At 37.9% G+C, this 22,029-nt stretch overlaps 5 protein-coding genes across 6 annotated transcripts; 3 read left to right on the forward strand and 2 right to left on the reverse strand.

The window, feature by feature from the left end:
- The first annotated feature begins 17 nt into the window (after positions 1 to 17).
- On the forward strand, positions 18 to 2,609 carry LOC131782179 (protein jagged-1-like). Its single transcript, XM_066169441.1, has 3 exons — positions 18 to 347; positions 1,875 to 1,989; positions 2,530 to 2,609. The coding sequence occupies exons 1-3, from the start codon at positions 18 to 20 to the stop codon at positions 2,607 to 2,609; spliced, it is 525 nt and encodes a 174-aa protein (XP_066025538.1).
- A 7,129-nt stretch (positions 2,610 to 9,738) lies between these two features.
- Positions 9,739 to 11,184, reverse strand: LOC131782177 (NF-kappa-B-repressing factor). Its single transcript, XM_059098895.2, has one exon. The coding sequence runs from the start codon at positions 11,182 to 11,184 to the stop codon at positions 10,237 to 10,239; it is 948 nt and encodes a 315-aa protein (XP_058954878.2). The 3' UTR covers positions 9,739 to 10,236.
- An 82-nt stretch (positions 11,185 to 11,266) lies between these two features.
- On the forward strand, positions 11,267 to 13,230 carry LOC131782176 (selection and upkeep of intraepithelial T-cells protein 5). Its single transcript, XM_059098894.2, has 2 exons — positions 11,267 to 11,736; positions 12,123 to 13,230. Exons 1-2 carry the CDS (start codon positions 11,286 to 11,288, stop codon positions 12,647 to 12,649), a joined length of 978 nt encoding a protein of 325 aa, XP_058954877.1. The 5' UTR covers positions 11,267 to 11,285; the 3' UTR covers positions 12,650 to 13,230.
- An 840-nt stretch (positions 13,231 to 14,070) lies between these two features.
- On the forward strand, positions 14,071 to 15,339 carry LOC131782178 (E3 ubiquitin-protein ligase RNF217-like). The gene has a single exon (XM_059098896.2). The coding sequence runs from the start codon at positions 14,483 to 14,485 to the stop codon at positions 15,326 to 15,328; it is 846 nt and encodes a 281-aa protein (XP_058954879.1). The 5' UTR covers positions 14,071 to 14,482; the 3' UTR covers positions 15,329 to 15,339.
- Positions 15,340 to 15,432: 93 nt separating this feature from the next.
- Positions 15,433 to 21,081, reverse strand: LOC131782175 (KICSTOR complex protein kaptin). 2 transcript variants are annotated; one of them, XM_059098893.2, is made up of 12 exons: positions 20,866 to 21,081; positions 20,549 to 20,637; positions 19,844 to 19,928; positions 19,626 to 19,680; positions 19,280 to 19,355; positions 18,365 to 18,438; positions 18,097 to 18,203; positions 17,747 to 17,836; positions 17,552 to 17,642; positions 17,123 to 17,258; positions 16,344 to 16,529; positions 15,433 to 16,003 (listed from the first exon to the last, which is right to left on the reverse strand). In XM_059098893.2, the coding sequence occupies exons 1-12, from the start codon at positions 21,074 to 21,076 to the stop codon at positions 15,923 to 15,925; spliced, it is 1,281 nt and encodes a 426-aa protein (XP_058954876.2). In that variant the 5' UTR covers positions 21,077 to 21,081; the 3' UTR covers positions 15,433 to 15,922. The 2 variants fall into 2 exon arrangements, with proteins under 2 accessions (XP_058954876.2, XP_058954875.2); XM_059098892.2 differs by having other exon boundaries at positions 17,741 to 17,836.
- Positions 21,082 to 22,029: the final 948 nt, after the last annotated feature.

The following is a 22,029-nucleotide window of genomic DNA, read 5'->3' on the forward strand; positions in this document are numbered from 1 at the left end:
TGGTTCTGTTTTCTGATATGAAAGCTGAACAAAGCGAATCTAAACTGGATGGAAGAGCTGGCTTAAGGCGAGGAGTTTATTTCCAAGAAAAAAAGGTATCGTATGGCAACTTTGCAGCTGACAAGTTCCATCGTCTTCAGGTATCAGTTGGTTTATCGATTGTCGTGAGCAACTACAGAGAGTGTGCTATCAATTGTGTGGAAAATCCGACATGTTTTTCGTTAAACGTCGCCTCGTCTTCAAATTCAGAAGGAAATCTTCGATGTGAGCTGTTAAATGAAGATAAATACTCTGCAAGTCCAGGGAAACTTGTCAGTTCACAGGAATATCATCATTACAGCATCAAGGTATTTATTGAATGACCAAATAATTTTAACACACTCTCTATTTGACAGAAACGAGTGCAGAAAATAGTTGTCTAAGACAATTCGTTATGTCATCAACTGTTATCAGGATGATAAAAAAAAGACTAAGAATCGCTCTGTTAATCAGTAAGTTTCCAAAGTGCTACACCTTTCCAAAACGCAAACTTTATGACGAAAGGTTCTACGCAAAAAACAGATACATCTTTTTAATGCACTAAGGATGACTTTATGTTTACTTGAAGAGAAAATGATATGCAGAAGTGTTTAATAGGAAACATCACCTTTGCCTTACCTCATTGTGGCAATTAAAAAAAAAGGTACTTTTTAATTCGGCTCTAGACAGGTTATTAGCTTAATTACGCGTGGCAAGATGTACATCAAGAACAATACCATCTTATTAAAAAGTTTACATGAATCGTTTCAACTTTTACCGTTTATCAATCACATTCCTAAAGTAAAGTTTCAGAGCTTCATTCAGCATTTTTTCAAGATTTCAATCTGCCTGTGTATAATCTGTCGATCATAATTGAAGAAGTTTGTTGGACATTTATCACGAAGATAACAGAGGTCCTTCTACTCTTAATTTTTATAATTTCGACTCAGTCATTAAAGATCGGTTACATCAGTAACTCCGCAGAACAATTCAACAACCTGCAACCAGTCGTTAAATAGCTGGATATTATTATTTTTTTAATGACTTCAAGACCGTAGAAAAAATAAAAAGTTTTGCTCCTTCTTATGATGATTCTGATGAAGTAGATATGAATAATATTTGCATGAGTAACATATATAGGAAACCAAATCTATCTTTTCTCTTTGAACATATAATGAATGTGACACTAGAAAAGTGCGTTTAAAAGGAATGCATTTTTGAAAGAACATTTTATGGGATTTTTCTTATTTTCATCCCAACTTACTCGCTCATCTGACATAAAATGTAACCTCCTCAGCTGTATAGTTAATAAATCATGAGAGAAGGCGAAAGTGCGTGTATTGATGGAAGAAAGACTGAATTGATTGTAGTATTGCAAATGTTTCATACATAACCTCAGGTTAGTTGATGGAGTCCTGCAAGGTTTTGAAAGGGTCGAACAAATTACGTGCGTTCAAGCTTCAAAGCAAAACCGACACACAACAGTCTTTCAATTAAAATCTCAAGCACTCAAAAATTCAATTTGCGTTAATTTGAAAAGGGAAAAATTGAACTTTACACCAAATTTAAGAATCAAACAAATCGAAAGATTGGTTGATCCAAGAGTACATAAAAACGTACTTAGACCTGCAACAAAAACTAAAAAATAAGATCACTAAATTACAGCACATCAAATGATGATAATAACGATAATGATAATGATAAAAAACGATGATAATAATGACAGTAAAATAAAAAATGAAAATGGTATTACTGTTTACATGGATATAAATATTGTAGTAACACTAGGGCTATTCCAGCGACAAAAATTGACCATCCAGTAATTGTTAATAAGGTAACTGACGTTTTATTTACAGACACCTTGTTCTAGTTTCCCGTGTCAAAACAGTGCAACTTGTGTTCCAAGTTACGATGAAAACAGTTACCGCTGTGATTGTAAACCGGGTTACACAGGAAAATATTGCGAAACTGGTGAGTTATTCGTTTAATAACATGTTTGTTAATTACAAATTTTAAGTAATGTCATTCGGTGTTGAAAACTGCAAACGCTTGTCCATTTAACGCCATTAAAATGCTCTGAATATTTAGGAAGAACAAGAAATTGATATAAAACATTTTTTGTAGATATCAGCGTATGTTCCATGGCCAGTGATCCCTGTTTAAATGGAGGGACGTGTGTTGCTGGGGCTCTTGGACATCCGCTTTGTAATTGTCGGCCTGGATACGGAGGAAACCTCTGCCAGACTGGTGCGTATATCACTTCTCTATAATGTTGCTCAGCTTGCTGACTTCAACTGATCTTTAAATAAAGACCCAGAGGGTTTTCTTTGAATTTATTCCAGGATTTGTTGAAATCAAAGAAGTATCCTTTTTTTTCCTCCTCGCGCACATCAACGAATGTGAAAGTAACCCCTGAGTAAACGGAAGGCGTCTGTTGATCAGGATAATGAATACATATGTAACTGTAAGCTCATGCAATAAATTGACACGAGACATTTTTCTTTCTTGTAGACATCAATGAATGCTCCAGTAACCCCTGTTTAAACGGAATGTCGTGTTTTGACCTAGTGAATGGATATGAATGTCTGTGAGACCAGATCAATTATGACGGAGTTCATTGTGAAATAGTCTGTGAGTTCCTCTACTTATTTAATCGTAACTGAGGAGTCTCAGTTGTAACCGTAAATTGAGAGCAAATGTAATAGGAGTGAATGAGTTGATATCAAACATGTTTCAAATTACATTTGAGAAGAACCGATACAGTCATAATCTCCATGAATAATAATAATAATAATAATAATAATAGTAATAATAATAATCATCATCATCTCAAGTACCCTTAACATTGCACGGAGTTTCAAAGTTCTCACTGAGCAGGACCTATGAACTGGCCAAACTTTTACCCATAACTTTTTACAGAGCAGGAATGCAAGCAACGATGTTCTTATTGCGTCGCCATTGAATATTGGTCTGGGGGAAACTTGTCTTGTTACCAATGTTTTGATAAAACATAGAGACATCCTTACACCAATATTAATGATGCTTCATATCCACCTGATGTGTTCGTCAAAAATTGAATGATAGGAATCTGACATAAAACGGCCTTGAGCAGTCACGAGTTGCTTTCGTCAAAAATTGAATCACAGTAACATGACAAGGGATGGGGTGATGTTTTCCAGAAATTAAACATTTTACGAACGAAAAAAGAAACGGCCTGACACGTTTGAATAGACATCACAACAAGTTTGGGGTGCACAGCGGCAAAAGCTATTTATGAACAACAAACACAAACATTGCTCCATCACAGAAGAGTGCATAGTAAAGCTTGTTCCCTGTAGACGTAGGACTTTAAGTTTTGGCGCATTGTATAGTTTTAAAGTTTAAACATTTATAAGTTCTCATCTCACTAGGTTCAGTGTTGTTTCACAATAGTTTATTCTAAATACTCAGCCTTTTTGTTAACTTTTGATCAACTTGTAACATATAGCGAAGGCCTAAACCAGGAGCCCATTACTTAATGGGCTCTTGCCTAAACTTAATGTAAACGAAGGGTCTAGCAGCCTGCTATCCGTGATATTATTATTAGTATTGTAGTAAGGTTATTTTGCTTTTAGCGCGTTTCTTTTAATTTTTCTGCCAGTTTTAGAGGCTGTTAGTAGTATTGTAAAAGAACACAAATAAATTAATTGGGAATCGTGCGAACTGGTAATATTGTCGACGTTATGAGTCTTGTCTGTATTCAAGTGCAACTAATTTTAACATAAGCAGCTTGCAATTACGATATATAGATAAAAAGGAAAAATTAAAAATGTATATAATGACGTCTTCAGATGTATTTTATTTAGCACGAAAATCTTCACCCAATAATTTACAAAATCGCAAAACCGTTGAACTTCGATAGACTTTTTTCACCCTTGAGCTACCTGAATTTATTTTGTTTTTCTTTTTAGATCTGAGTTTAATAACCTTAAAAAAAGCCTTCATAACAATAGCCTTTAACTGTACAAGTAGAGAAAAAATTGATGAATTCTGGCTATCGTAGTAAGAAAATGCCATCGTGCAAATACCCCAATGATTTACAATCGGCTTGTTCATTTTGCCCCTACCCGATTGCTTTAAATGTATTTCATGAACATACCCAGTAACTTCAATCTCGAGTTCATAGCCATTTCCGGCTCCAAAGAGGATTTTTTTGCGTGCTGATTCTGAAGCAAATGATTAACATAACTTGTTTGTTTGACAACCTTGAATAAGGCTATTATCGAAGACTATTACTATAAATGATAAAGTCATCGATGAAAAGTACTCAAAATCTACGTTTTTGAAAAAGAATGTTTCGGTGACTTCGAGTTTTTTTCCTTGGCTGACGAATGGTCTCAAACATTTGAGTTTTAAAATTAAGAAGAACACGAACAGGACCGAACCTTTTTTTGTGCCGATTCTTATGCAAACAACAGCTTTTACATGATCTTTTTTTGGAACGCTCTGGGGTTATCGAAGGTATGAATGAGCTTGTCAGTGATGACATATGAAGTTACATGTAATAAAGTCTTAAAGGAAAATGTTTCAACTTTCTTTGTTCCATAGGACTAGTTGGTATCTGTGAGTGCTTCTCACTAAAGTCACTAGATGTAGATCGCGACGTTTCGACTGCTTACTGCAAGTCTTCTTCAGGCGATGGGGTCGACTGGTTCCGGCACAGCCTTATGTATCATGGTGGCCTGCTGCAATTGTTTGTATTGTTTCCGTGTACCATGGTTTCCTCAGGCGTTCTCTGATTTGCCGTGCGTCACTGGCTTTGATGTTTTCTAATTGTCGGCATTTACGCTTCCGGTATTTCGGCTCCGTTGTCCCTGTTTATGTTGTTTGGGTTAAGTCTTATGTGAACTGCCTCTTTCGCTTTCCTTGTGTACCAATGGTTGTCTCGGTCTATAAACTTTACTTCGTTTCACAGCGGCTTGTGTCCGGTTCCGTTAGCATGTTCTGAAACCGCGGAATTCTGAGTGCGTGCGAGTCGTATATCCCTGTCGTGTTCTTTCATGCTTTCTTGCATGGGTCGTCCCGTTTCTCCGGGGTTGACTTTACCGCATGCGCATGGTATCTTGTAGACTACGCCATCTTGCTTGTTTGGGTCAGCGGGATCTTTTGATCTGACCAGCCGAGATCTTAGTGTGGTGTCGGACTTGAAGACGGTACCAAGAGTGATCATGCCTCGAGATAAGGATTGTCACCCTCTGCAAAGCATACAGCTCATACCTTATGTTCATTTGAGGAGCGATGGAAAATTTACATGGAACTTACTAAAATCAGGGAAAAAAATAGCGTAGACTTCGGAGTAGGTGTCATCAATGGAATTATCATTGAACATTGAATATGAATTAATGTCGGCAGTCAAAATCGTGAGTGAACTTTAAGACTCCAAAAATAAAAATGAAGTACATGAAAAAATATATAACGAATAAGCCGGATTCCTTTATCCTGTTATTCAGCTTATACACCCCAAATCACCAAAAGCCTTATCGCCAAACAAAACATATGGATGAAAAATTTGCATTAGAATCAGCACACGCAAAATTCCCGCATGGAAGTTCGTGACTTTTGCCGTTTGAAAAGCGGATGTTTCTCTCCAAAACTTTCTGGAAACGCAACGCTACTCTCCTAACAACACCTACTTCATACGTTCGTGCTTGTTCCTATGGCGGAGAAGCACTCACAGATACCAACTAGTCCTATGGAACAAAGAAAGGTGAAACATTTTCCTTTAAGACGTCATTGCATGCAACTTCATATGTCATCACTGACAAGCTCATTTATACCTTTGATAACCCCAGAGCGTTCCAAAAAATGATTATATAAAAGTTGTTGTTTGTAAAAGAATCGGCAGAAAAAAAGGTTTCTTTTAGTGTTCTTCTCAAAGGCAGGATGGCAAAACAGAGAACATATCCAAGATAATTATAATTAATTATTTAAGAAACCTTCAGGGTCGCCATTTACGGACTTTTCGAGATTTTTGAGATAATAAAGTTTAAAAATAGAAGTATCAATTTTGAAAGCAGATGTTCCATTCGTCGATTAAGAGTCAAGATTTCAAATATGAGAATAGTATTTGGACTACCCTTTTCATTTCCACTTCCGGTAGCTTTAGGTTGGAAACCAGAACTCTCCTGAAATGTTGGCTCTTGCTGTAAGTTTCACCATCTTTCTGGAGTTTGCTCAAACCTTTGCAACGGTCACTGGCCATTTACAAGTCGACGGCAACGGCGGGTTAAGAAGGAACATTCATGTAGAGAAAAATCAAGTTTCGTACGGACATTTTGCAGTTGAAAGATTCCATCGTCTTCAAGGGTCAGTTGGTTCATCGATTGATGTGAGCAACTACAGGGAGTGTGCTCTGAGCTGTGTTAATAATCCACCATGTACATCCTTTAACGTCGCTTCTTCTCCTCGTCCGGAAGGAAAATTTCGATGTGAGTTGTTAAACGAAGATGAATACTCTGAAAGACCGGGCCAGCTGACCAGATCACAGGAATATCATCATTATAGCACCAAGGCGTTTAGAAGGCTTCCTGAGAGACAACTTTAAGCACTCTACTAAATGAAAGCCGTAAAAATATGGCTTCATTGTTTCAATATGAGTGATGCAAAACTATATGAATAATTTTTAGCGCCCAAACATAATGAAAGAAGTGTTTTACCGTTTTCCTGTGTATAAATGAGTTTTAACCGCGTCAGGGACACATCCTTTTTGGTAGAGGATTAAACTTGCTAAACTTCACCACATATGAGAAGTGAATGTCATTCCTCGTGATCATTTACATTTCATTTTGGTTTAGAATAGAAAGACCAACACTTTACAAAAAATACCAACAATGGGGTGTGACGTTAAAGTTTCATCTTGTTGCCGTTAGAAATTGTTTTAGTTTCCGAGTCTTGGTTTCCTCGGTAATTACAATTTCCTCAGGCGTGTTATCATATCATCATGCACATATTACACTTGGTTGGTGTAGGAGCCATGAAATGAAAACATTTCTCAAACTCTCGATAATGGAGAGGTTCTTACGCTTTGCGTACGTGCCTTAGACAATTTTTCTTAGGTTCATTAAATATTAAGCAGTGTAACAACCTGCAAACGTTCAATAAAATGATGTTGAGTCATGCATGAATGATCAAAAAACCTTTTTTAAGCCTGAAGGTCGAAACACGCTAGGTGGCAAAGCTTTACGGAGGTACACGACCGGATTTACCTACACTTCATTTGTGGGAAAAAGAAAGATTTATAAAAACAAAAAACAAAAAACAAAAAACAAAACACAAAACAAAGATTTATAAAAACAAAAAACAAAAAACAAAACAAAATACTCACTTCTCAGTTATCTAGTCTTAAAGTATTGTTTTGCATATCCAAACTTGTACTCAGAGTCTTCAGCATGTTGAAGATTGACCTGCATTTTCAACTCATCTCATATCTTGTATTTTCTTTTGTGTATGATTAACAAATGAAGAAAATAAGACTCTTTTAACAGACGAATAAAGGGGTAAGTTTCTAAGGAAACTGTGGTACTGCGTCGGTGTGAGAGTATAGCAGGTAATTTAGTGTTAACAACTGAGTGGAAAACGCAAATTAGCCTCCGTAAAGGGTGAAGGAAGGGATAAAGTTTTACAGAAAATGGAAATGTCTCGGTCATATACCGAGTGGCATGCAGATTTTGAGGGATCAACTACGAAGCATCATCTCGTGAGTCTCTGTCGGAACAGAATATTCAGAAGTAAGGAAGAACAGCATTTGCGACTACCTCTAGTTCTCTCTTTACAGTAGACTCTCATCAATATAAAAAATTTAATTGACTTCTCACAAATTCTGTGAAAGAAAAAAGGAATAGTGAAACAACGGCCAGAAATCGTCCCCGAGCCCTCCCTTTGATATAATTTTTCCGACTGAAAGGAGCTGCCACGCCGAATAGAAGTAAATACAAATATAAACAAAACTTTAAGGATACAAACTGAAAGAAAACTTGATAGTCTGAAGGGCGTACCCGTCGACAGAATTTTTCAGGGATTTCTTCGGTCTTCACAATAACCAAGGATCAGGAAAAGTTTCAAGATGTTCGTGAGGTTTTACACCATTTTCTAATCGATTTTCGAGAATTTTAAGTAAAATTTAACCGAAAGTTTAAGCGATTAATTTTTCAAGCCATCCAAACTTATTTATATGTTTCTACTGATGGGCTAAATTTAAAGCGTAGGTTGAGAATCTTATCATTCCACGACAAAGGCGTAATTCATCGTTTAATAATTTGGCCGCGCAAACTGTCGCATGGTTTAAAACTTCTAGCTGTCATGACAGTTCCTTTAATTCTGCCTTTACTCATGAAACTTTTACTTAAATCAAGCAATTTTTGAATCGGTTACGGCCGTGGCCGAAGTTAATGTATGTTATTCTTAAGAAGACAATTTACTCTCGGAATACCATTTTCCATCCAGGAGTATCAATAGATTACTAGTGAGATGTCAGGGATTTCTTATAGTGTGCTAGGGAAGACTGAGGAGAAGGGGTGTACTGTTCACGACCTGCAAACGACCTGCAACAAAATTGCATGAACCCGAGCGGCAAGTGCAATTTGTAATCTTTGAAAAATTTACTTTAATAGACATGACAGGGAGTCAAGAAAGACAAAATTTTGAAAGTATGCATGCGCTATTTGTAATTTGCACTTGTGTTACAACTTTGCAATCGGGTTGCGTGGGAATGGCCCCGTTTTCAGCCAATCAGAAGCGCGTAATTTTTTCATGTACAATTTTAGTAATGTTATTAAGGATTTTAATTTGTTATTACTGATATCCATTATTAAAAAATAAGCACAACTGTACATGTCAATGCAAAGAGCTTCTGATCAACAGAGTTTAAATTGATATTCATTTCTCCTGAGCAAAAGGTATACATTATTGTGATAGCACTGAGTGGTGTGAACATAATTTGCTCAGCTGTATCTATGACATATCAACAGGTTTTACACATCATATCATAGAAGATCATATCATCATGATCATAAGTACAGGTAAGCACACGTCTGTCATTATACTCCCACAATTTCTGGCCAATCTAACAATAAAGCACCTCTATAACACTAATAATAAGTTTTTTATGCACCTAGCAAATAATTTTTTTGTGTCTGTCCATTGACTGATTCAAAGGTGATTAGTCATTCACCCAGGAGGTGATAAGAATCAAAGAAGCTTAACATTTTTCTGTGGTTACCTAAGAGGAAATCCATCACTCTTCACCGCCACTTTGGTAAAAAACTGTAAAACATCAATACTGCAGCTCTAGTATTATATTGAAGAGTTTTACTGATATTTAGGGAAACCTGTTTGCAGACAAACGGCCGACAGGATGCTGCACACAAATGGATCCAGGAAAGTTGGCCCAGAGTAGACTACTAGCTGGTTTTGTTTTTTGGGGGAAGGGGTAGGTGGGGATTTTACTGTATTTCCTCAATGGATCTTATGACTCATTCATTTACTGTGAACAAATCAATTAGGTACTGAAAAATCATAATTAAGATCAGGATACTGACTAAACCCAAAAGCCACAAACTAATTAAAGTTGCTGACAGGATTTAGTTTTCCTGTGCTTGATTGTATATTTTCTTTACCCTTTACACCCTAACATCAGTATGTATATTCTCCATACTCCCTAAGGTGCTAAAAAGGAGACTTTGTTTATCATTCCAGAACTTCTTTAGTTGGTGATCATTTCCTTTATTCTTGTCACTTTAGTGTTGATTCAGGCATGACATTGTGAGAAGAAAATAGAAGCTAGTCACTCTTAGTGTCAAAGGGTTAAAAAATTGAAGTACCATAAATATCTGTGGTGTTCACCATTATCTGAGTTTCATAGTAAGTAATTCATTGCTACAATTATCCAGCCATAAAATTAGTAAAAACACCAAGTTCAGTATTAATTCTATCCAATATTATTGGGTTCACTTTCAAGTAATTTATTTCACTGTAGCTGTCACATGATTTTTGTACATGAAGTGAAATTGGTAACATTTCCACACAGCTCCATGCTGTTGCAAAACAAGGCTGTACTCTATAATCCTGCCATTGTTTTCTTTATCCAAGAACTGTAAGCATAGTGGAGTATGGAGCTGTGTATAAATCGTGGCACAAATTTCTCATGATAAAATACACCCAACTACACACAAGCTTTCCTCTTCAATCCTTTCCAACCACCAAATATCTATCATCACCTTTCCCATATGACTTGTGTTTCAACCCATATTGTTGTGAAATTTTATGTATAACAGCTCGGTCTTCTTTCGAGAGTTCGCTAGAAAATTTAATTTCTCTGTCTGTTCCACTAATAAATGACATAAGTACATCTCTAATCGTCTGTTTTTTCACTTGCGATCCATGTGTTGGATTGCACCCCAGACCAAACTTACCATCAGTACCGAGAGCAATGACTGGCTCTGCTCGACCTTGGCCCTCCTTACCAATCCCCCCACTCCCGGTCCATCCCATTTTCCGAAGTATTTTATTGCCGATGTTATCTTCGGAAATGCTCGCTGCCTTTTCATAAGCTTTCGAGACTAGTTTGGTTTTCGACACACATGGGGCAGATTCATGTTGCCGAGATAGTGATCCCAAACGAATAACAGGTTGGCGAGGTCGGAGCATCGACAAAGCATTCTCGGCTGCTGTGCGTTTCGCCTGTTTTTTCCCTACCCCTTCCCCAACAGCAACCAACTGGTTCGCTATCGTCACAGAACAAGAAAATAGACCTGTTTTGCTGTTCACACCAAGTTCGTCAAATGATATAGTTTTCTTCGATTTTTGGGCGCTCTCGTTCAAAACACTCACAGGATTGCTTTCATTGCCTTCCTCTCCTTCCTCACGCTCGTAGATTGTGAAGTTTTCTATCAGTGGTTTTACCTTTCTCAATGCTTTGTGTGGCACAGAAATACCCCCCTTCGATTCAAGTTCACCCACTATTTCCTCAGTTTTCGCTGGATATCTGCAGCCAAGGAACTTCATGTTCGCCCAAACCATAGATAAAGCTTCTCCCTTATCCTCTGGAAAATTATCTTCCAATTTTTCAATAAATTGTGATCTTAAATTCCATTGTAAGTCACTTTCCCAAATACACTTTTTTGCCGCCATTTTGAAATCTTACAGACGCGGTTACCTGGCTCTTTTTGAGATATCTGCTGACCACATTTGTTGGGTTTTCCAAGATGGCCGCTGATGCATGACGAGTAAACATGAAGGGTGTCTGTTTTTTGAAGCTAGATTCTCGTAAATTTCTCGTTTTTAGCAGATGTATACCCAATTCATCATTCCGCAGGAGCTTGAAATACCTCTCCTCGCTTCCTCATTTTGTATATTCGGAGGATCTTGGTTTTTATCGAGCGAGATTATACAAACCCACAAGACTACGTAATTATTTTAGCCAAAAGACTACTGGACAATCCAAGAAACATGAAGAAGTACGGGCTACCGAGTTATTAGATTCCACCACTCATCAGCATCACACTACCACCATATTACAAAGATTACAAGATCTAGAGGAGTCGTTTCGTGTTCGGGGACATTCTATCTTGAGATGGGGCTTAAGTGCACTTGTCATTTCGGGATTTGTTATTTACATTTTCCGTGAACCACTCAGGGAAAATGTGGCAGACGAAGTAGCAGATGTTGCTAGCAGATCTCTAGGTAAGGAAAATATGAAGAAAACTGACTTTGCAAGACTAACAGGAGGGATCCAAAATTACCCCCTCCTCCCCTCCCTTGTTGTGATGACTTGTCATGAAATGCCACGGACTTTTAGTCGCCTTTTAACCGACTAGACCATTTGCTTTCATTAAAACCTGTTAGCCGACAAACGGCCGGCAACGGGCTGACGAATGGAACGAGAGTGGGCCTTTAGGTTTTTTCGTGTTTTGGTTTGTTTTGTTTTAATTGTTTGTTTGTTTGTTTGTTTGTCTTTTTGGGGGGAGGGGGTGGTAGGGTATATGGATTAATTTGGGATTGTATTTCTCCCTTACTCTGGATCTTACGGCTCATTCATGTACTGTCTGATGATACGTTTCCTTATTTAGCTGACGAGAATGTTATACATAAGGCCAACGAAGTCACGAGAGCCGTCCTCCAAGATATTCTTCACGATCCGGAAATCACTAAACTGGCTGGTGCTTTCGTGATGCATGTCCTCCACAGAGAAGACGTAAAGTCTGCCGCTATTCAGTTAACCCAACACGTCCTCAACGATCCTTCGACCCTGAAGAAGATCAATGAACTTGCCAAGAGTACGCTTTTGAATCTGGTGGTGCACGAAGAAACCAGAGCTTTAATGTTGAGCTATATTAAGGCGCTGATTCTGGATAAAAGCACTAAAGATGCGTGTAAAGTCCTGTTGGCGGAGCTCGTGAAGGATCCGGATGTGAAAGGATTTATGGCAGCGTCACTCGGTGATCTGGTGACGTCGTCTGTTGTTAAAAGCAGTGCTGCGGAACTTGGAAAAAGCGTCACGCATGAAGTTGTCAATGACGCAAGAATTCAGCAAGAGACTGGGAACTTTCTGTGGAGAGCCTTTAAGAACACTTTCACCTCCGGATGGTTTGGCTAAGGGATAGAGGATGATATGGCAAAAAGTGATGAAAGAAAAAGTGTTTCATCGAAAATTATTTCTAAATTTCGTGTACTTAACAGTTTGACTGGCAAACCTTATTTAGGACAAGGCAGTCTGCTTTTTCCCAGGAAATAATTAAAAAAAGATTTCAAAAGAGAAGTGCTTTTATTGAAAAGTTATTCGATTTACTTGTACTTTACAGTTTGACTGGCGGTTTAAACTTTATTTCAGGAAATTTAGGCCACAAATAGTCTTTTTCTCAGGTTTATTGGGTGAGAAACACTTTTAAAAAAAAGTATGAAAATGCATGTGGTCACCGAATTATTTAAGAAAAAAAAAACATGTCCACTCGCATTTCTTATCTCATCGTCATCGCCATGTTGCTGCAGGTATATCGTCACGATATATCTTGTATTTTAACGCAGAAAAAATGCCGGAGAAAGATAACTTTATTTTAAATACATTATCATATGTAAGTGACTTGAAAATTACATCGACAGATGGGCGTCCAGAAAAAAAGGCAAAGGACTATTAGAAATATTAAGTTTATCCGAGGAAACCTATATGCTTTACTGTTGAAGGATCACCTAAATAAAATAAACATATTTTCAGTGAATACATTTAAGATTATGGGAAATACTTTTTTAGACGCAAGGCTGCGAGTATAACAATTTTTTTGTCTAAAGGTGCACGGTAGCTTTTGCCAACAAACCTCTGGCATAAGGGTATTTGAGTCAAAGATCATCTATTACACCTCACATATTTGCTGTGTGACTATTTTTTTTCACAGAATACGCGAAAAAACGTTTGCCACGTTTTGAGGACCTGGGTGGTATCTCCTGTAAACGGAGAAATCTCAAATAGATGCTTCGCAGCTCGAGGAGAGATCCTGGGTAATTCCGCTTCCTCTCAGTCTCCCTTATCTTTTTGTTAACCTAGAAAATCTGTTGACTTGTCATGGAAAGGAAGAAAAAAATTTATTTACCCGTTTGCTGTAAATTGCAATATTGTATGATTATGGGAAATGTTAAGAAATGAACAGGCGAAGTAAGGCTCACTCCCAGTCTTTTCCGCAGTCATTTAAATCGCGTTAGTGGCTACTTACCACATGCCGCGTGACCGTGGGCTCAAACAAAGTAAAATTACTATGCCAACTTGAAAGCAGGATTTTCTTTATTATCAATTAATAACCCCGGTTAACTGAGCCCTCGTAACTGTCTCGAATTTGGGCAGATCCAATTAGCTGATGTTAGGGAGCAGTCATTAGTTACAGGTACCCGTGCGGAGGCCATTCAAGACCTAACCAAGGCGAATAAATATTTAAGTAGTAGCGGTTAAAGCTATCACATAATGACGGTATACATGACAATCAATTTGCCTTCTGAAATATCACCGACATCGTTTTGTTGCAGGTAGTTTGTTCGCAGTGTTAACTCCTGACTACGAGTTGAGGTTGCAAATGCAAGCGTTTAAGTTTGAGTTCACTTTGATGCACTAACGTCACTGTATTGCTGCATACAGTCTACAGCTTGAAACTCTTATCAAGTTCATCGTGTTCTGGAGGAGTGTCCAAACCAGATAGGAAATTGACGCAAGTTAATGAAGATAGAGTGTTTACGAAGATCGCATCTGAAAAGCAAGTACTCATGTTCAGTGTAATGGAAGGTAAATAACTTTTTATGAGGGGGAAATTCTCACTGATTTTGCCGTACGCTTCAGAGATACAAGCAATTTTGATCGACATAGCTGTGGGCTGCAAGTTACACAAACAAACGCAGTCTTTCCCAGCAGGTATAGTTTGTTATCATTTTCACCTAACACACCGAAGCTATGGAAAAAACTGAGAACGATTCAAACATTATCACGAATCGCACAAGTTCCGACATTCTTACGTGCTCTATTTGCTTGGAAAGTGTTCGCAAGCAACGAGCGAGCACCCACCAAAAATGCGCCGCTGCCTTCTGCGAGTCGTGCCTTGGCGCCTACATACGATTAGAAATAACCCAGGGGAAATGGAAAGTTGAATGCGCGAACTGCAGCTCGTTGCTTGCTAAAGAAATAATCCATAAGTTCTTGGAGGAGTACCCTTTACTTCAAGAGCATTTAACTCGTCTGGTAGCAGATGCGAATCAAGATCCTCTGGTCAAAACATGTCCAAATTGCGGCGGAAGAAAACGCGTTAAGAATCACAAAACAAAACGAGTAGCGTGTGAAGAGTGTCATTTCGACTGGTGCTTTACATGCCATGCTCCATGGCATAAATCAATGAGCTGCAAGGACTTTAAACGAGGAAACAAGATGTTTAAAAAATGGACGAAAGACACCACCGAATGTGGCACGGGTATAAACGCACGTCCTTGTCCGAAATGCAAAGTTTTTATCCAAAGACAAGACGGTTGCGATCAAATGACTTGTCCCCGGTGTCGTACAACCTTTTGCTATCTTTGCGGCAAGAAGATCGTGCATAGTACATTGTTTGGCAGCCACTGGAGTATCTACAGTGTGTTAGGATGTAGGTATATTTATAAACCGCATCACCCTGTGCAAAGAAAGGTCATTAGAGGTTTTTTACTAGCTGTGGTACTAGCTTCGCTGCCAGTTTTTGCCACCATCTTTGTGGCTTTATCCCCTGTGTATGGAGTTTATAGGTTACATAAATGCACTCGTAAGCAGTAGACGTTTACGATTAAGGTTTGAATGAAGCTAACCGTTCATTTTTAAAATTATCTCATAATTGCAAAAGTAATTTTAATACAGACGACAAAAGTTACACTCTAACAACTTCATGTCTGTTCGAACAGCTAAATCGTATTTAACCAATTGCAGTTTTCCTCTGGCCATCCCAGTAAACTTTAAAAAGATATACTGTATTAATAAAATTTTCAACTTTTATCATTCATTCGATGTCTAATTGTCACAATGGTATTGCGATGTTCTCACGTTTTACATTGTTAATATTCTTTTTAACTGCCGAGGTCTCCTCTACATCACTGGCTCTCGAAAATGAAGTATTTTTCCAAACAGGCCTTTAGAGAACAAACCAAGACTAACGAGGAGAATCTGCCTGCCTCGGTAAAACTTGCGTTGGATACTCAAAGAGAGTATATTTCTCATTCCTGATGATGCCTGACAAGTTCCATAATATTATGAGCTGCTAATACGCGAGTCTTTACTGCCCTTTCCTACGCTGTCTTTCGTTGGCGCACATGAAATGCTGCATTGATGGTACCTTATCTACACAGCCCGTAATTAGGTGAACATATCTGCGGGTTACGTCACTAATTCTACGTCCTTAGAATCCCGTGGAGAATTCTGCTTCGTACTGTGTAAGGCTGCGTTGTCAAGGTTATGCTGTAACGTAAAAAATACCAAAACAGTTTTAGGTTACAAAATAATACAGTCGTCACTTCTTTCCGATTACGCTTTGAACTCTAGCGCATTTGATCACGTGAAAACGAGCTTGTCAGAGTCGTAAAAGGCAGCCAAAGAATAAAATAATCACAATGCACTTCAAGTGCTTGTGATTCTAATAATCGAGTTTTTACCAGATTATAAGCGACGGAGTCATAGGAGGCATCAGTATTCTGCTTCTTATTCCCGTTCCATTTGCCAATTTTTCGCAATCATACCTCTCTGCGCCCTGTGAGATAACGACTTCAACATAACTGAAAACCAGCCTTAAATAACTTACCTGAAGTACATGCAACCCCGACAGCGAAGCCACGGCGAGTTCCTTCAGTCCGTCATTAGTTAGATCCAGATATTCAATAGCAAACAGAGGGCTCGCAAAACTTCTCCTCCACATCAGCTGAAAATCAATGCTGTTTGAACCGTTCCCTGTATTGTCTAGAGGGACACACTTAAAGATGAGGAGTTCCTGTTTAATAGAGAAAAGGAAATGTTGTTTCACCAGTATTCCAATGTTTCATGAACATTAAAGGCCACTGGGACCTAGTTCCTCAGTTTTACAGCACTAACTGTCGATCGCAAAGTTTACATTTCCAAGACGTTTTCTGCAGAACAACAACGTGAAATTATTAAATTTTTCCTTCCTCTACGTACGAGGAATGCAAGGGCAAATTAATCACTTCTCTCAGTGCTTGTAATTTAACGCTGCCTCCACAAGATAAAATCTTCGAGCCTTCGAAATTCTCACCAGCGGTCTACCACAACCTGTAAGACCAATTACCACCGTATTTTGAGTCTGCGAGCAAGCTCTTGAGTTTTAATCGCTCTGACGAAGGGCTAATACTCGAAAAATCAACTTTTAAACTCTATAAGGTGGCCAGTTTACGTTTTCAACCCAGTTGATAACACTAAATTACCATACTTTACACCAATTGCCAACCGTTATTAAAACACCTGACAAATGTTAATTCACTTTTCATTTTTAGTGGACGTTTACGCGGGCGTTGCCGCTATTATAGGTCAAACTCCCAGATAACCTTCTTGTCATCGTGTAGCGTTCACCTGTCCATATGTCCCCAAGATTATTTCGTTCTTTCCGTCCCAGTTGACATCAGCGATACATGTACACGTCACACAATCGAATTCGTCCGATTCTGGTAGAATCACCATGTTAGTGAAACCTTGACTAATTATATTGCTGTGAACCAAAAAGAAAACACTTAGTCAACACACATTTCCTCTCGGCTATAAAATTTAAATCTAGAATGAGAGCTTAAGTTCAGAGCTTATTGCTGAAGTGTATTGTGGAAGTTCCTTTGCAAGAAATTGTCAAAAAAGTTCGATTCTTGCGGTCTGGCGTTGGCTTAAAAGTAGTCCCGAGTTTCTTTAAGAACCAAACAAGCTCCTAGAATAACTTGTCAAAACAATCATAAAGTTCTCTCGCGCAAATCACCACAGTTCTCCATTGCATAGCCGTTGTGGTTTACTTACGTGTAAACGACAGTTGCTTCAATTGCACAGCAAACCAAAAGGTGGTAATCCCTTCTTTCAAATGTTTGTCCGTTTTCAATATTTTTAGCATCTGCAAGGAGAAATGGAAACAATTCTTGTGTCAGCTTATTCTGAAGACGTCTCAAAAAGAGATCAACGGAGTTTTGTATAGCACAGTTAAAACTTTACCGGTACCGGTAGCTTCGATGATTTTGCTCGAGTCTTGCGTAAACAATTTCACACTTGAAATAGGTCCATCACGATCCAAAGTGTTCTGTTCAATAGCTGTAAAACAATACCAAAACAGTAAAAAAATCTGTATCAATACTGAAAAACACCGTAAAAGTTCCTCTTCCCACCAAAATGCAAAACGATCTCAGAAAGGAAGATGAAAATAACAATCAATTAGGCGAATAAAGTACGACGACTTTTTCTGCCTTCGACATCGCCTCGACGAAGTTGAAAAAGACCTTTTCACTCTGTCAAATATAATTTTAATCGAGAAACACAAATTAACTCCAAACGAAGTTTCCATGGCAACATACTTCCACTAGTAAGGTCAGTCACTGCCACCTTAACGTGCCCGTTTTGACAGCCAACCACTGTTACACGCTTAGAATTGTGTAGAGTTTCCACTTCCAACCAAAGAACACTGCACAAAGAGCAAAGAATGAACAATAATTTAACACGATCTAGACTGATACCTATTGATTTAAATACACAAAGGAATTCTAAAAGACTCCTAAGATTTAAAGTAGTGAACATCAATATCAAATCTTGAACACTGAGCGTGTAGTGAAAGAAACTACTCACTTGCTTGGTAAATTTTGCAGTTCAGGAAAAAAGCTTTGCACTGGCTGCTCCTCAAACCTCTGTTGGGTCTTATCCTGCAAATTTAGTAAAGAAACTGTTTAATCCTTTACACCTCAAAATCAATATGCATATTCTCCATACTGCTTTTTACACATTTCCCAAGGTGCTGGAAAGGAGAATTTGTTTACCAATCATAAGCCTCTTTCATTGATGATCATTTCCTTAATTCTCATGACCTTAACATGTGATTCAAAGGTGATATTGTGGGGAGAAATTTGATGCTAGTCACTCTTAGGTTTAAAGGGTTAACAGTGGGAAGTTTAGAAACACAGTTGTACCAACCATAAAGTAGGTAGTCTGGGCCTTAACAATACAAAGCAAAAGTGATCCTAATTACAATGTCAAAGCAAACTCCACATGTAGTAACTGTTGGTAACAACAATTCATAAATGAAGCACTAGTGGGTTAAAGAAAGGAGCCAGGATGCTCAAATTTAGCAATTTTCTCTTCCTGCCGATGTACATCTCTTTATAATTTATTTCAAACAACTTAGTGGAAAGTGCTTGGATTGGATATCGTAAAACCAAATCAACAAGAACTCAAAGAAAAGCCAAGCAAACTGCACAGGAAAAAGCTCAACAATACACAATTGCTTTTATTGTTGTATCTGATTGGTTGAAAGGGTGGTGTACATTTTCTTGACCAATCACCAAGCAGAAAAGAGCAAATCCAAAGCAGTCCCACATTATTTTTGACACTTGATTACAAATTACATGATCCAGATAGCACTCTTCATGTAATAAAAGTCATCAATTCTCATCACTTTTTTTCCTTCATATCATATAATGCTGGAAGGAGAAGTTACTTTTTTTAATCAATTTTGGGAGTCAGAGGGTAATAGTAAAATCTGCTAACCTCACAAAACATGTGCACCTTTTCATCACTTCCACAAAGTAAAAACACAATTTGCTTTCTTTCCTTTATAACAACCCTGCCAAAGGCAAGTACAAGAATTTATTTAGTAATTATTAACTGGGAGTGTGCGAGGTTATACCAAAAAAATTTTAAATGACATTCTAATGTCTAGCAATGCATAACATAGCTCCAGTGATATGTAAATCAAGTTCTCATTTTTAGATTCTTCATTTTAAGGCCTCCATCAGTTCTAGTACATAATGCACTGACCAATGTCTTTGATGAGTCTCCATGTATTTGAAAAAAATCTAAAATTATTGACTTGAATACAAAAGAGACTTCTTACTCAGCATGCGTCAGCTGGAAAGGGACAAAGTTCAATTCAAGGTGTTGACAACCCTCTGTAAAAAATGATTAGTAATATTGTAAGTAAATTGTAAATAGCTTTTAGATGAAATAAACAAAGATTCACAGCATAGTAGATAAATCAATATGCATTTAAACACATTGACTGAGAAGTTAGAGTAGCAGTATTGCATACATTGTATTATCAACATACTATACCTGCAATACTACCCAGTGAGAACTCTGATCTACTTTCCAAAGCTGAATAGATGTTGAGGAACTGTTTTTGGTGACTTCTAGAATTCTACAACAGAGTTCAGTATTGTTTAAAATCAGCCACAGAATACTCCCAGAAGGGTGATGGATAAAATTAAAAGAGTGTCTTTGTGTAAAAGACATCTAAATAATATAGACATCTCAAATTAGTTGAAATTTATTTCAGTACAAATTGAATCAGATTTCTCTGAGAAAGAGGGAGAAAAATCCTCTAAAACACTCTCCACTCCCAACATGTGGCTTTCTAGCTTAGTTGGTACTACTGTGGCAGCCAACTAGTATCTAGGAGGCCTGTGTTAGAATTCCATCAAAGCCTGAATTTTTTCCAGGGTTCTTTCATGCTATTGCTTAAATTGCTGCTCAGCTGCAGGGATCATGGCTTTATTTGAGAGGCACCACAAGTTACTTCCTGTTTGAATTTGTGGACTTACTATTAAGTAATATGCAGTACTTGTGCTCCATAGAATTTTATAATGAATAATGTTAGGTAACACCTAGGTCATAGCTACACACTCTCATAGATTATGATGCAACTTATGGTCAAAATCTCAAAATATGATTTTTCTTATAAAGAACTATTCATCAGAGTTTAGCCAAAGTGTTCTGCCATGATAGAAATAAAAAAACTGCACTCCCTCAAATACGTACCTTTAATAAAATTAATGATATCCCTACTACAAGTCCTTTTCTTGTCTCAGGTCTGTTAAATGCATCAATGGAAACAATTTCTGCTGAATCTGAAGGGGAAAAATGATCAACTAAACAAAAAAACAAAACAAATAAATGAATGAATAAAAGATGGATTGCGAGAGGTGGTGATCGATGTAATCGGTAAGCAATATACAATTCCTGTGGAGAGGTGAGCGTGATTTTTATTCTTTTTCGGGCACCCTAAAGACGGCCTGGTTATGATTTGGTATGATCTTAGTGCACGTTTCCATCATCAAGCACAGATTTTCACAGACCTGGGATGTAGGTGAAGGGAACCTCTTTCGAAGTCGGCACAGCTGAATTCCGTGGATATTCCAAGCAAACCACCCTGCCACTAAGGGACGCCAGAAATAGCTTTCTTTCTTCGTCGTTTCCGTCGATTTTTGTCAGACCATAGATATTCGTTTGCGAGGGGATTGGCAAGAAGTGAATTTCTTCGAAATCAAATTCCTCCTTGTCCGCCATATTTATTTCTAGTTTAGACCCAGGCCTCTCCTCTGCATAATCGATCCAAGTCTAACCTTCGTACCAGGAAAGGTGATACTGGCCTCGCTAAATTTTTTTCGCCAAAGAATCTTCTTTTTCCTCGTTGGATCGATAGTGTCTGTAGAGATATATGGGTGCTAAAATTTTTTGCGCCTCAGAAATCTAATTACATACTTTTGCTGCAGGTGATGAAAAATAACCTCGAAGAGCCATTGAGTGATCATAATTTCACAATCTTCTGGAAACTGTTCTTCTGAAACAATATATATCTTCTGTTTTAAGACGTCGCAAAGATGCATATTCAGAAACACTAATACACCTACTACCTACTTTTAAGACTTAACACATGCGCTATCGTTTTGAGGATACTTAACAATTATCAGCTGAATTACACACAAAGGTCTAAAGTGTGAATTACTTTTATTATTGTAACTACGTAGGGTCACTTAAAAGCACAATGTGTTAAAAAGCGCTGATAGATTTCAATAGGGATAAAGCCGACTTAATTTCTTATAGAATGAAGTCACAAAGGGCAATTGAATTCTCGCACTATTTCCATAAAAATTCCTGGCAGAATTTAGCTAAATTAACAAAACTGGATCTCCTCGCAGCACATATAATCATCATATAAGACCCCCGTGCTTTTCACAGCTGACTTTGAAGAGCAAGGAGCGAACACCAAGTCAACAGGTGCAGGTTTTCGTTGCTATGCAGGCTAAACGATACATTTTAAAGCTTCTCTTTCCTTTATTTCCTATCATTCTTGTTCCTATCACGGCCCACAACTATGTAGACGGTAGAAGCGGTTTAATACGAGGAGTCCGTGTACCGGGAACTCGAGTATCTTATGGCAATTTTGCAGTTGACAAGTACCATCGTCTTCAAGTATCAGTTGGTTTATCGAGCGTTGTGAGCAACTACAGAGAGTGTGC

The sequence above is a fragment of the Pocillopora verrucosa genome, chromosome 7 (assembly GCF_036669915.1).
Source record: "Pocillopora verrucosa isolate sample1 chromosome 7, ASM3666991v2, whole genome shotgun sequence".
Lineage (NCBI taxonomy): Eukaryota > Metazoa > Cnidaria > Anthozoa > Scleractinia > Pocilloporidae > Pocillopora > Pocillopora verrucosa.

Bases quoted from the DNA above. Each gene is read 5' to 3' on its own strand.
- LOC131782178 (XM_059098896.2), top strand. From the start codon at position 14,483: ATGGAAAAAACTGAGAACGATTCAAACATTATCACGAATCGCACAAGT.
- LOC131782175 (XM_059098892.2), bottom strand. From the start codon at position 21,076: ATGGCGGACAAGGAGGAATTTGATTTCGAAGAAATTCACTTCTTGCCA. The intron at 19,929-20,548 runs GTACGTATTTGA...ACTCTGTTGTAG, and splicing joins TATCATTAATTTTATTAAAG to AATTCTAGAAGTCACCAAAA. The intron at 17,837-18,096 runs GTATGTTGCCAT...ATTGTTTTACAG, and splicing joins GACTGACCTTACTAGTGGAA to CTATTGAACAGAACACTTTG.
- LOC131782176 (XM_059098894.2), top strand. From the start codon at position 11,286: ATGAAGGGTGTCTGTTTTTTGAAGCTAGATTCTCGTAAATTTCTCGTT. The intron at 11,737-12,122 runs GTAAGGAAAATA...TTCCTTATTTAG, and splicing joins TGTTGCTAGCAGATCTCTAG to CTGACGAGAATGTTATACAT.
- LOC131782177 (XM_059098895.2), bottom strand. From the start codon at position 11,184: ATGGCGGCAAAAAAGTGTATTTGGGAAAGTGACTTACAATGGAATTTA.
- LOC131782179 (XM_066169441.1), top strand. From the start codon at position 18: ATGAAAGCTGAACAAAGCGAATCTAAACTGGATGGAAGAGCTGGCTTA. The intron at 348-1,874 runs GTATTTATTGAA...TTTTATTTACAG, and splicing joins ATCATCATTACAGCATCAAG to ACACCTTGTTCTAGTTTCCC. The intron at 1,990-2,529 runs GTGAGTTATTCG...TCTTTCTTGTAG, and splicing joins AGGAAAATATTGCGAAACTG to ACATCAATGAATGCTCCAGT.